The sequence below is a fragment of the Schistocerca piceifrons genome, chromosome X, assembly GCF_021461385.2.
Source record: "Schistocerca piceifrons isolate TAMUIC-IGC-003096 chromosome X, iqSchPice1.1, whole genome shotgun sequence".
Taxonomy (NCBI): domain Eukaryota; kingdom Metazoa; phylum Arthropoda; class Insecta; order Orthoptera; family Acrididae; genus Schistocerca; species Schistocerca piceifrons.
In genome coordinates this window covers 95,207,650-95,222,138 of record NC_060149.1, presented here as the reverse complement: position 1 = coordinate 95,222,138, position 14,489 = coordinate 95,207,650, and the positions used below count along the sequence as shown (strand labels likewise).

Genomic DNA, 14,489 nt, shown 5'->3' with positions numbered 1-14,489 from the left:
TGATAAAGAGGGAGTAGATGTGCTTGACTTACTATGCCACAATAAGATCACGGCACGAAAACTCTGACAATCGCCTTCGTGATACACACTCCCGGAAAATATAATTAGTACACTTGGAATGATGACGTCGATTTTGATCCGATGACGGCATATGCCACCTGTGGGATAATACACTGGTGTCCAAAATTAAAGCAACAAACCGCTATTTCCCCGTCCTATGGGTCCTGTTTCTAATTCAAGATATAATCATACAAACTGTGTTGTTCATGGAAGATGGCGTTTCGGTCAACAGGTAATTACGCAACAATGACGTCAGGGCACCTATCAAACGGAGTATTGTTTGCCGGGTAGTCCCACATCGGCAGTCACTTTCTGCACAGTCACAGACGATACAGTATGACACAGAGAAGACGCCTACCAGATTCTCTGCTCTGGAGCACCAGAGGGAGAATGGAAGTAGGACAGTCGCAATCCCATGTGGCCTGATGGCTTATCGTGAATCGTTCTATTGTTTATCGGATTTGATGACGGTTTATAGAGGCCGAAACTGTATCCCGAAGATCAGGGCAGGGCCGACCACGTGTGAGATCATAAAGAGAGGACCGTTATTTGCTGTAAGGACACAACGGTACCGCCTTAGTACTGCGAAGCAACTGGCATCTAAATTCGCAACACCCACTGGACAGTTGTATCGAGGCAAACGGTGTAGAGAAGGCTTCGGCTGAGCGACCTTTATTATTAAAGAGTTGCTGCATGTGTCGCTCTAACTCGTCTTCACAGAAGGGAATGTCTAGAGTGGAATCGTCAACATGCCTCCTGGACAATCGAACAGTGGGCCAATGTTCTTTTCACAGATGAGTCCCGATTTGGTCTGGAGAGTCATTCTCGACGGATTCGCATCTGAAGGGAATGCAGAACACAATTTCGAGACCCGAACATTGTGGAAAGAAACCGATATCGAGGAGGATCACTAATGATGTGGGCAGGGGTTACGTTGACCACTCTAACGCCTCTTCATGAAATTCTAGGGTGAATCGGAAAGGTTTAACTGCTGTCAGGTTTTGAGACCTCCTGTAAGGTTGTTGCGAGGTGCTGTGCGCCCAGACTTCGTAGTGATGGACGATAATGCTCGATCTCATAGAGCACAAGTGGTTAATGTTTTCTTGAAAACGGAAGTTATTGCACGCATGGCGTGGGTTGCTCTCTCTCCTGATTTGAATCCCATAGAGCATGTTTGGGATGCACTAGGGAGACAGGCTGCATGACGTCAGCATCCACCAACTCCAAGACTTGCGAGCAGCTCCGCGGGAAAAATGGGCGTTATTGCCTCAACGTAACAGTGATGACATTCGCAGCACGCTCTGTCGTCGTCAAGCCTGTATTTCTGCCAGAGGTGATCACACAGCATAGTGAGCACATTAACCAGTTATCGGAACATGTGTGCGTATCTGTTAAGATGGAAAAATCGGAAAACATTTTCGTCTACTGTCAAGCACGTTGCACATGTTTACGTTCTGTATTCTTTACATTGTTTCAACTTTGCTGTCATCTGTTTATACTGTTTTGTCGCAAAATAAAGTCAACCTTGCAAAATTTCAGTTTGTTTCTCTAATTTTGTACGCCAGTGTAAATGTACTGATTATGGTTTCAGCGTCGCCAGCCAACATAGCGTAGTGGCATAACCACCAGAACGCCACCTGTGTCTACCCTTTAATAGGGAATGTTCTCAGCCAGAAGGCTCAATGTGGTACAAACTTGTGAAGCAAGCGGGCAACCATGCCACAGAGACGCACTCGTGCGTCCTACAGCCAACTGATCGAATTGGAAAGGGGTCAGATTATGGCCTTGTGAGTGGCGGGATGGTCCTTTCGGAGAACCGGCACACATGTTGGACGTGCTGCGTCTGTTGTGCTCGAATCTGGTATCAGTAGTCACGTGAACATTCTCACACCTGTAGACGAGGTTCTGGATGTACACGCAGCACAGATGGCCGCCAGGACCGTCGTATTTTAAGGGAAGCACTGGCAGACCGTTCAGCCACCACAGCACTGATAAGAGGGCTTTTGAGTCGAGACATGTCAACACAAACTGTTGCGAACCGGCTATTAGCAGTGGGGCTGTGGGTACGCTCACGTCTAGCCCGTATTCCACTCACGCCACAACACTGACGTGTGCAGCTTGACTGGTGCCGACAGAAGTTCACGTCGAAGATGGGCTGACATACCGTCGTCTTAAGCGATGAAAGCAGATTCTGCCTGCACGCAGTTGATAGTCGTTTGAACATACGATGTAGACCTGGTGAGCGCTGCCTCGTACAATGCATTCGTCCAAGACACACTAGCTCCACCTCAGGCCTTATGGTCTGGAGTGCGACAAGCTACAACTCTCGTTCAACTTCCGTGTTTCTGACCTGAAAGGTAATCAGCTCTTGGCAGGTGCAGAATGTTGTTACACCCATTGTTTTTCCATTCTGGCAACAGTAAGGTGATGTGTGGTTCCAACAAGATAACGCTCGTCCCCACACTGCCCCTGAAACCCAACGCCCTCTGTAAGACGTAAAGCAACTTCCCTGGTCAGCACGATCTCCGGACTTGTCTCCAATCGAGCAAATGTGATATGATGGGACGAGGAATGACTCGTGCGACTCGTCAACTGACAACTCTTACAGAACTACGTGAACAAGTTGAGCAAGGCATGGTATAATGTATACCACGACAGTATTCACGATCTGTAAGACCGACTGGATGCCAGAGTCAGTGTCTGCATTGCATCCTGTGTAGGCTACACCACATACTAATATGTGTGTTTCAGGATGGATCAATACCTGGTACCTCACAAACGCTCGTGCTATTGATCTGAAAATGTAATCATTTCATGTACTCCATACACACTGTTGCAACAATAATTCCTGTATTAATTGGAATCTTCTCAAACGATGTATTACTTTTTTCGGGCAGTGTGTGTATGGACTTTTAGATGCGTCAGGGATAATCGCCTTTCTCTTGTATAAGGGAACTGGCGGCACAGACAGCCGAAGCAACTTTCTCAACTCATTAGCGTTTGCGCTGGTCGAAGGAAAAATGAAAGAGAGACTTACGAAAAACAATTACATAAAAATCTTGGCCTAACGACGGTACAGATCTTGACACATTTGGGAGTGATATTCCAGGATCAGCAACATAACCACAACCAATCTAAATAAAAAGTGGAAAATGCTTTCTAAAGAGTCTAAAAGAAGACCGAAGAAGTTCTTTGAATGTTGAGTCTGTTCGAAACCAGTGTGCAAAGACCATCGGAAAAATATTTGTCAACGTTTCCACAAAAGTTTGGTTTGAAAATGCTTTATATATTCAAAATTTTATCAAATTTCGAAATAAGTTCATAAAATCTTTAATTCCTTTTACGTGATGCACTTTCTTATTCCTTGTCGTTAGCTTTATATTTTTTACCAAAACGGTATACATATTGTCATACTGCGCTAAATAATACTTGTTTGTTTCAATATGTTTTATTAGATGTTCTGCAGTGTTTCGAAATGTTATAATAAAAAGGTTAAATGAATAAAAAAGATAATTACACACTCATATTTCCAGAGATACTAGTGGTATAATAAAATACATTGACACTGTAATTATTATTGATTTTATCATATTGTAAAAAATTAACAATACTTTTTAATAAATGTTGCATGGAATGGAAATGAAGTCGCATGCTTCTTGACAGAGCTCTCGGGGCCGGTGAAAATCCCTAACCCGCCGGGAATCGAACCTAGGACCCCATGCTGGGCAAGCGAAAACTTTACCGTGAGACCACGAGCTGCGGACGTACGTGGCATATGGCTTCTTTATTTCCAGAATCTTTATTAGCAGAGACAATTTAGAAAAACGCGGGGTGAATTTGCACACCACCTTGTTATTTACATTTCACAGCTTGATATTCTAGGGTTAATTAACGCTGAAGTTAACCAATCAGGCCATTGCGCGCGCAGCTTCAAACAGCCCGCCAGAGACGGTGTAGCCAAACGTGTCCTCCGTTTGGTTTCCTAAAACTGAACAAGAGAGCGCTACGATAATTGGACTCGGGACGATGGTAAGGATTGAACTCGAGCCAAAGGCTGAGCAGTCTCGTGAGCTATCATCCTTGCTATGAGAGCAACTGACACCAATCTTACATGGCTAGCAACCTGTATTTGCGCGCATAAGGGCCTATTAATTTCAATGCTAATTAACTCGTAAAAAGCGCAAAGTATCGAATCTTTTTCTTAACAATTATTTCTCAGCACAACGTACCATGCAACTTCCTTACAAGTTTTTCAGATTATTTCTGACCACTCTGTTTATTGCGTTCGACACCCACAAAGTACGTGCTTTCGACAGATTTTTTTTACCAGGACTACGTAAACCTCAGTTCTTTTGAGAAACTTTCTCAGTGCGCCATTTGAAGTTGAATCGTCGTTTAATCCTTTGACTAATGTCGGGACGTTTGCAGCCCACGATATGTGAGCAGAGAACCAGTTGGAATTTTCTGCATGTTATTGCTGTTTATCAACGTCCTGCTGACAAAGGGAAGCATGCTAATGGTTTGCCGAATTCTTCTAGTTACAGATTGCACCTGTTGGACATGCTGTCATCAAGTTTCATTGTTGACCCTCGTTTCCGTGTTGCTACACTGAATTTGTTCGCCCCTGCGTCTAGACAACCCTATTACTACATTTGTGAAGCGGGTTGCTTTTGCGCCTTGCCGGACACATCGCATCAAGGAAATGCGCGTACGCAATGATGCTTGCCGCATCACAAACGAGGCCCAAATTGGCCACATGTAATATGATTTACAATGTCGGATATATGCTACGTCCACTGATTTGTTTCTCTTTTCTTTAGGTTTGTAATTTTTGCACAGTCATCTTCTGAAAACGAGGAGGTATTGCATGTCTCACCCCTCCACGTGTTGGAAAATGAAACAGTGGGAAATGTTCTTTTCATTTGCTGCTTCTGACAACGATATTAATTAAAATAAACATACATCAATGTCTTTGAAATAAATGGCGGTCAAAGGGTTAACAGAAATTTCTTCTGGACTGAAATACTGCACACGTCATGGTATTATGCTGTTTTTTTGGTATAGGTCCCTTAAGTGTTTTACCACATGTTGACGTGCTTGCGAACTAATGAAAACATTTTTCGGATTGTAGCCCTTGCACCCTCTTCCGCTTTCAAAAGATGGTCTCAGCTTAGGAATGTGTATGAGTTCTAGGTCTTCCCTTTTCACCCAGCTTTCCAGTTCATCTCAGTTCTTGTCTGTAGTTTCACAGCCTGTGCTTCTCCAGTTTAAATCATCCAATGTGGTCTTGATACCCTTACATTGAAACTCCTGGGCTTCTAGAAATTGAAGTCTGTATTAGATGGTTTGCATACTAGTATTACACTGCTAGTCTCTAGTTCTATTGTTAGTAATCCTGTATTATCCCTGGATGTCAAACTTGCAGACTTAATATTGATCTCTCGCCTTACAAACACTGCACATTCATATTGTCTATGGATCCTAGGACCTGTATCAAATGGTTCAAATGGCTCTGAGCACTATGGGACTTAACATCTGTGGTCATCAGTCCCCTAGAACTTAGAACTACTTAAACCTAACTAACCTAAGGACATCACACACATCCATGCCCGAGGCAGGATTCGAACCTGCGACCGTAGCGGTCACGCGGTTCCAGACTGAAGAGCCTAGAACCGCACGGCCACACCGGTCGGCGGACCTGTATCATTCCTTAAATGTTAGGTTTGCAGTTCATTCTTACACGATGTGTTTCTTGCACAGTAAGAATGTCCACTTATAAAATTTATTTATTACTGAATAAACCTTGATTGTTAATTGAAGTTATTGCTGACCTTGAGTAAAGCTTATTGTTTCACCTGTGATTTCTCCCGGCAGTTAAGTGTTTCCCATTGGCATGGTGCTAGCGTTGCCCAGGTAACTCCCAACTGCTGATAAACGAGCAATCTGGCAATCTGCAGGGAGGTTACTTCAATGTATCCCCACAGGAGCAGTATTATGCTACGGGTCATTCACATGGCCTTCCATGGTACCTGTAGTAGTAATCGAAGACACCATCGCAACTGTGGACTATGTGAACATAATTGTAGCTTACGTCCATCCGTTCAAGTATGATGTCTTCTCCGACAGCAGTGGCATAAATGGCTCTGAGCACTATGCGACTCAACTTCTGAGGTCATCAGTCGCCTAGAACTTAGAACTAATTAAACCTAACTAACCGAAGGACATCACGCACAGCCATGCCCGAGGTAGGATTCGAACCTGCGACCGTAGCGGCCGCTCGGATCCAGACTGTAGCGCCTAGAACCGCACGGCCACTCAGGCCGGCCGCAGTGGCATATTCCAGCATGATAAAAGTCTGTGTCATAAGGTCACAATCGTGCTGCAGTGATTTGGGGAACATGATAAGAACTAACATTGATATATGGCCATGAAATTTTCCTGATTTGAACCTTCTGGAACACATTGAATGGTGGCTTAATTATTCACGTAGCGCCACCCTGCATATTTTCTTCATATTTTTATGCTCTAACAGTACTCCCTAGGTCTATTAACAAGATTAATGGGTAACTGAGGTGTTATTTTCGTAATTCGTATTACTGTATGCAAAATGCACATATAATTCCACATGTTGTCTACGGTCAATCTAGGAAATGAGTTAGCTGTTCAGTTTGTGAGAAGCTGTTTATTCAGTACAACAGCCTAGTAGAGAGAGACGGTGAAGGGACGCAAACATTGGACCTTCGCCACAGCCATAAACGTGTAGCTTTAAGTGGTCTTCATGGTCAATACAGCCTCCACCCTCGTGTTAGCCCGTTTCGAAGTTGGCTGTGTTAGCACGATGGGAGGTAGTGATCCGGGTGACAAGAAAGCGCTCGTGTAAAAGTGCGATGCCTATGTGGAGGAATGTCTCCTTTGCTTAAAGAAAACGGCAGATGAAATTTTCTGAGGGTACCGAAAGACACAACGTATCAACAGCTGCTCTGGCCGTGGCTAGAAAGGCGATTAGCTTCGGTCCGTGCTCCTGCCCATAAAATAAACAAAAAGTCTCACTCTTGCTGGCCCTCTGTCGAAATCCTGGAGTTTCTTTCGAGCAATGGGCGCAATCTCGTTAAAACTTAGCTGGAGATTGGGCGGCGCTCGGAATCATTATCGTCACTGGTGTGTGACTTGCAGCTTTTCAAAAACTTGAGAGAGAAGTTAGAATTCCTGTTTGGAGACACTCTGTCTCCTGCCTCCGCGAACGACGGTCTTGCTGGCATCCTCGAGAGGCCGCACAGACGAATACACTACTGGCCATTAAAATTGCTACACCACGAAGATGACGTTCTACAGACGCGAAATTTAACCGACAGGAAGAAGATGCTGTGATATGCAAATGATTAGCTTTCCAGAGCATTCACATAAGGTTGGCGCCAGTAGCGACACCTACAACTTGCTGACATGAGGAAAGTTTCCAACCGATTTCTCATACACAAACAGCAGTTGACTGGCGTTGCCTGGTGAAACGGTGTTGTGATGCCTCGTGTAAGGAGGAGAAATGCGTACCATCACGTTTCCGACTTTGATAAGGGTCGGGTTGTAGCCTGTCGCGATTGCGGTTTATCGTATCGAGACATTGCTGCTCGCGTTGGTCGAGATCCAATGACTGTTAGCAGAATATGGAATCGGTGGGGTCAGGAGGGTAATACGGAACGCCGTGTTGGATCCCAACAGCCTCGTATCACTAGCAGTCGAGATGACAGGCATCTTATCCGCATGGCTGTGACGGAGGGTGCAGCCACATCTCCATCCCTGAATCAACAGATGGGGACGTTTACAAGACACAACCATCTGCACGAACAGTTCGACGACGTTTGCAGCAGCATGGACTATCAGCTCGGAGACCATGGCTGCGGTTGCCCTTGACGCTGCATCACAGAGAGGAGCGCCTGCGATGGTGTACTCAACGACGAATCGGGGTGCACGAGTGGCAAAACGTCATTTTTTCGGATGAATTCAGGTTCTGTGTACACAAACATGGTGGTCGCATCTATATTTGGTGACATCGCGGTGAACGCACATTGGAAGCGTGTATTCGTCGTCGACATTCTGGCGTATCACCCGGCGTGATGTTATGTGTTGGCATAGGTTACACGTCTCGGTCACCTCTTGTTCGCATTGACGGCACTTTGAACAGTGGACGTTACATTTCAGATGTGTTTCGACCCGTGGCTCTACCCTTCATTCGATCCCTGTGAAACCCTACATTTCAGCAGGATAATGAACGACCGCATGTTGCAGGTCCTGTACGGGCCTTTCTGGATACAGGAAATGTTCGACTGCTGCCCCGCCCAGCACATTCGCCAGATCTCTCACCAACTGAAAACGTCTGGTCAATGGTTGCCAAGCAATTGGTTCGTCACATTACGCCAGTCACTACTCTTGATGAACTGTGGTATCGTGTTGAAGCTGCATGGGCCGCTGTACCTGTACACGCCATCCAAGCTCTGTTTCACTCAATGACCAGGCGTATCAAGGCCGTTATTCTGGCCAGAGGTGGTTGTTTTGGGTACTGATTTCTCAGGATTTATGCACCCAAATTGCGTGAAAATGTAATCACACGTCAGTTCTAATATAATAATTTGTCCAATGAATACCCGTTTATCATCTGCATTTCTTCTTGGTGTAACAATTTTAATGGCCAGTAGCGTATGTGTCCAGTACGCTATTAACTGCCGGTCACAGCTGGCGCGCACGCAGCCGAGTACTGGAAGTTTATTTGGTGAGATTCGATCAGCAGTGCTTTCCCGTGGAATAGCTCATGGGGCACTGTATTTGTTGACCTCGTGGAGTTAATCGTTTCGGTAACTGATGAGCACACTTTGTTGTTTAACCTTAAGGATACACTTTGCGTCTGTCAATTGTTTGTTCTTTCGAGTTCACTTTTCATTACCACTTTCTGATACGCTCTTCACTTGACTGTTGGCTATATTCATTACACGATCCTAAATTTGTTACCGAGATCGGAATTAAACATAACTCCTCTCGACCTTTGCATTCCTTGCTACCTTGTTCAAGGGTTTCCCACTTGAATGCTCGCTAAGGGAAATAAATAGCATCTTTTCGAGTGTGCATTTTAATTTCATAATTACATGCCTCCCTTAACTAAAATGCGCCCTATTTTAGTGGCTGACCTGTGTATTTCATGCATAACCATTAACTTTTAAAGGTGGGCTTACCCATGTTAAATGAAGATTTTTAGAAGATGTAATCAGTTGCGCGACATGTTTAATTACCTTTTAAAAGTAACTGTAAAGTGATTGAATAGAGAGCGACACGCCATTTCCCAATCACGGGGAACTTAATTTTGCATCTCAGGGGTATGTGCACTATAACCACAGCCACCCCACCTCACAAAATCTTTGGCGCCAGCTGCGCGGCCACAAACTACCGGCCTATAAATAATGGGAACTGCGTGACCTGTGCATTGACATCTGGTGCAACATATCTCCAAAAACCTACCCAGCTGTTTCCGATCCATATCAGACACAATCGCTACTGCACTGCGTCACAAATGTGGACCAATACGTTATTACACAGGTGGTCATATTGTTATGACTCTTTAGTGTATACGATTTACAAACAAGCCGCAGAGGTTATATCGGTACACACTGTGCGTCTAGTCTGAACAGCAGGGCTGGTTGCAGGTGCTGTTCCGGCGGCAGGTGAAGGGCTACCCCGAGCGCGTGCTGCTGACGCTGGCGTGCGACCTGTTCGGCATCGCGGGCTACTACGCGCTCACACTCACCGAGGCCGCCAAGTCCGGCATACAGCTCCTCGTTGGCGATCCTGCTTATCTTAAGGTACAGTCTCAACTGAAACCTAGATGTGCACTACAATAACCACGTTACGCCATAGTACGTTGCACCTGTCTTAGAAAGGAACAGAAACATTTTACTCAAATATCTTTAGAGCCGTTTCCCTGTTTCCCTGTTATATGCACAGTACCGGAGAACTGACGCTGATGAGCGCTATGGCTATCAGCGCAACAGCAAAAATTTCTTAAGTAACAGTAACCAGTATGTTGTCCTCGACGTCGAGTGTCAATCAGAGGCAAGGGTATATTTCATGAGTGCCGCAGAGATGTGTTACAAGTCTGTTGTTATTTTCTACATACATAAATGGTCTGGCGGACGGGGTAAGCAGCAACCTGCGGCTGTTTGCTGATGATGCTGTGGCATACGGGAAGGTGTCGTCGTTGGGTGACTGTAGCAGGATACAGAATAACTTAGACAAAATTTCTAGTTGGTGTAGTGAAAGCTAACCAGCTCTAAATGTAGAAAAATGTAAGTTAATGTAGATGAGTATGAAAACCAAACCATCATGTTTGAATACAGTATTAGTAGTGCGCTGCTTGACACAGTCACGTTGTTTAAATGTCTGCGTGTAACGTTGCAAGGCAGTAAGAAATGGAATGAACATGTAAGGACTGTAGCAGTTGAGTGGTCGACTTAGGTTTTTGGGCGAATCTTAGTAAAGTGTGGTTCATCTGTAAAGGAGACCACATACAGACCACTAGTGCGAGTCATTGTACATACATACATACATACATACATTAATCCTTGTTCCATAGATTATGAATACGACATTTCGTAATGATGTGGAGCGTGTCACTTTAACATAAGTTTTCTTTATACAAAATAATATATTTTTTTACAGTTACTACTTCATATCTAAGAATTTATCTGTTGAGTAGAAGGAGTTATCATTCAGAAATTCCATTAATTTTCTTTTAAATGTTGCTTGGCTATCTGTCAGGCTTTTAATACCATTTGGCAGATGACCAAAGATTTTTGTGGCAGCATAATTCACCCCTTTCTGTGCCAAAGTGAGATTTAATCCAGAATAGTGAATATCATCTTTTCCTCTAGTGTTGTAGCTATGCACTTCGCTGTTATTTTTTTAATTGGGATGGGTTATTAATGACAAATTTCATAACTGAATAAATGTATTGCGAAGGTACTGTGAATATCCCGAGTTCCTTAAATAAATGTCTGCAAGGTGATCTTGGGTGGGCTCCAGCATTTATTCTGATTACACGCTTTGGTGCAATGAATACTTTCTCTCTTAATGACGAACTGCCCCAAAATATTATGCCATATGAAAGCTGTGAATGAAAATAGCCATAGTAGGCTAATTTACTGATATTTTTATCACCAAAATTTGCAATAACCCTAATAGCATAAGTAGCTGAACCTAACCGTTTCAGCAAATCATCGATGTGTTTCTTTCAATTCAATTTCTCATCAGTGCACACACCCAGAAATTTTGAGTATTCTACCTTAGCAACAGACTTCCATTCATGATCTATATATATCAATGGTGTTATGCCATTTACTGTATAGAATTGTATAAACTGTGTTTTCTCAGAATTTAGTGAGAGTCCATTTGCAGAAAACCACTTAATAATTTTCTGAAACACATTATTTGTAATTTTATCAGCTGATTCTTGCTTCTTGTGTGTGTTTACTATACTTGTATCATAAGCAAAAAGAACTAACTTTGCATCTTCACGAATGTAGAGTGGCAAGTCGTTAATATATATTAAGAACAATAAGGGACCCAAGACTGAACCCAGTGGAACACCTTTTATGATACCTCCCCAGTTAGAGGACTCTGCTGGTTTTTGTAGACTATCTGTGCTGTTAATTTCAACCTTCTGCATTCTTCCAGTTAATTATGAATTAAACCATTTGTGCTCTGCCCCACTCATACCACAATATTTAAGCTTATCTAGAAGAATTTCATGATTCACACAATCAAAAGCCTTTGAGAGATCACAAAATATCCCAATGGGTGATTTTCGGTTATTCATTACATTCAATATTTGATCAGTGAAAGCATATATAGCAATTTCTGTTGAAAAGCGTTTCTTTGTTCAGTACTGTTCCAGTGTTTGCGATCCCCATCAGGTCTGATTAACGAGAGACACCGAAATAATTCAGAACTGGGCTCCTATATTTGTTACCGATAGGTTCATGCAAGACGCAAGTATGACGGTGGTGCTTCCAGAACTCAAATGGGAATCGCTGGAGAAAAGGTGACGTTCCTTTCGAGGATCACTATTGAGAAAATATAGAGAATCGACATTTGACGATGGCTGCAGAACATTTCTACTGCCGCCAATGTACATTTCTCATTAGGACCATGAAGATAAGATTAGAGAGATTAGGGCTCATGCGAAGACAAATAGACAGTCGTTTTCTTCTCTCTCGATTTGCGAATGGAACAGAAAAGGAAATGACCAGCAGTGGTACAGGATACCCTCCGCCACGCACTATACAGGGGCTTGCGGAGTCTGTACGTAGATGTAGATGAAGTGAGAAAGTAGGTCAGGGGTGATCCTCCGCTTTCCACTCCACTCACAGCTGTTAGTTCAATTCTGCGTATAAATTTAGGAAAACAGGGAAAGGCAGGAGGCACTATTTTCCCAGCAACCCTTGTCTTATCTACAAGAAAATTGGACCAGCTTGATCTTCCGTAAGCTCTGCAGTTGATAGAAAGTTTCTCTCTGTGTTATCTGAATCACCCACGCAAACTCATGTGACCGCGTTCGTGCGGGAGAATGCAGTCGGAAATACAAGTATTTCACGATAAAGAGGTGGGAGATGTTGACTTACAGATTCTGATCATCAGAAAGTGGGGAATGTCCCATTGTTAAAACTTAGACCTTTTGGGATTCGATAATGTAGTATGAGAATGTGATACTTTTGATGATCATGCTTCCGTCGGTTAGGAACGTTAGGTTAGCCAATCCAATCGGCGCAGCAAGTGGGCTATATGGTGACACCACATTTCACTCTTCCCCAGTTCTATATTTCTGGATCAACAACAGGAAAAAACAATACATACAAGTGCTTTATAGCAGCTCATCCCAAACATCGATAAAATATCTAGGGATAATGTAACGGAATGGGATGATGTAATGGTTCAAATGGCTCTGAGCACTATGGAACTTAACATCTGTGGTCATCAGTCCCCTAAGGACATCACCACATCCATGCCCGAGGCAGGATTCGAACCTGCGACCGTAGCAGTCGCGCGGTTCCGGACTGAGCGCCTAGAACCGCTCGGCCGCCGCGGCCAGCTGGATGATGTAAAATAATAATAAAAAATCACTTGTAACGAGCGCATTTTTCTGCCGCGGATTTATCAAAAGAATATTTCGAAAGTACAGTGCGGCTGCAAACAATACCATATACAAAAACAATATGTGACGTACATGAAATGCATTCGCAGCTGTAAATAAGGACAAGCATCAGCTGTATAATGGAACGACTACAATGAAAATTTATGCCGGACAGGGACTCGAATCCAGATTATCTGCTTGCTACGAGCGGTCGCCTTCCCTTTAGACTATCCCAGCACGATTCATGGCTAGACCAAAACTGCACGCATGCTTGTTCGAAGACACGTTGTATCGAACTTCTGAACAACACGGGCACAGCAATAGCGTATTTATCTAGCGACACCGGAAAGCAACTTTCAATTAAAATGTCTCCGCTGCACGGGAATGCACATGATGGATGTATGAGTACAGGTTGTAGACAGTTGAGCGACGACATATGGAAGTTTGGGTCTGGATGTGTGTCGTACTCGGATAGCCTAATAGTAAGACGACCGCTCGTGATAAGTGGGAAATCCGGGTTCGAGCCCCGGTCCGGCATAAATTTTCATTGTCCTCGTTCCATTGTACAGTTGATGGCTGTCCATATTCACAAGCGTGCATACATTTCATGTGCGACGCAAGTGGTGAGCTAGACCCAGGTCGAATCAGCGCGGCGGATTAACGACCGTGGGCCGGTACACTGGACAGCCTATATGTGGTCTTTAGGCGGTTTCCCACGCTTATTTATAAAATGCTGGGCTGGCCCCGAAAATCCACTTCAGAAAATACGACACCCAATCAATTAAAAGAAGATAACACACAGGATAAAGTTTACACGATGCACTGACAGATGGCTCACACGACATTCCTCCCTTAGGTTACCCTTTCGAGTGTGATGCCAGGAAGGGAATCCGGCCACAAAGTTAAGAATTAAAATGAAATTTTAAAAATCCTGAAAAATGCGGTCAGGATAGATGCAAGGGAAACAAACTAAGAAAAAGAAAGGTTTCCGAATACACTGAAGAAAGAAAAAATCGCAACACCAGTTAAATAATTAATGAAGGATAACGAAATTTCAGAAATACATTTGTCCAGGTAACATATTTAAGTGGTTAACGTTGCAAGACCACACGTTAATGTAAGCGCGAGATAAGCCATTGCAAATGTGACAGGCTGGTACATTAATAACCGGTGTGACCCTCCAGAATGCTGAATGCAAGCGTGCAAACGTGGATAAATTGTGTTGTAATGGTGCCAGATGTCACTTTGTGGAATCGAATTC

The 14,489-nt window shown here is 43.8% G+C and overlaps 1 protein-coding gene across 1 annotated transcript in view; it reads left to right on the top strand.

Moving 5' to 3' along the window:
• Positions 1–14,489, top strand: part of LOC124722195 — a 417,264-nt gene that overhangs the window by 75,338 nt on the left and 327,437 nt on the right. Inside the window, exon 2 of the mRNA XM_047247393.1 lies at positions 9,747–9,902. Coding sequence (XP_047103349.1) covers positions 9,747–9,902 — 156 coding nt within the window. The remainder of the gene's footprint in view (positions 1–9,746; positions 9,903–14,489) is intronic.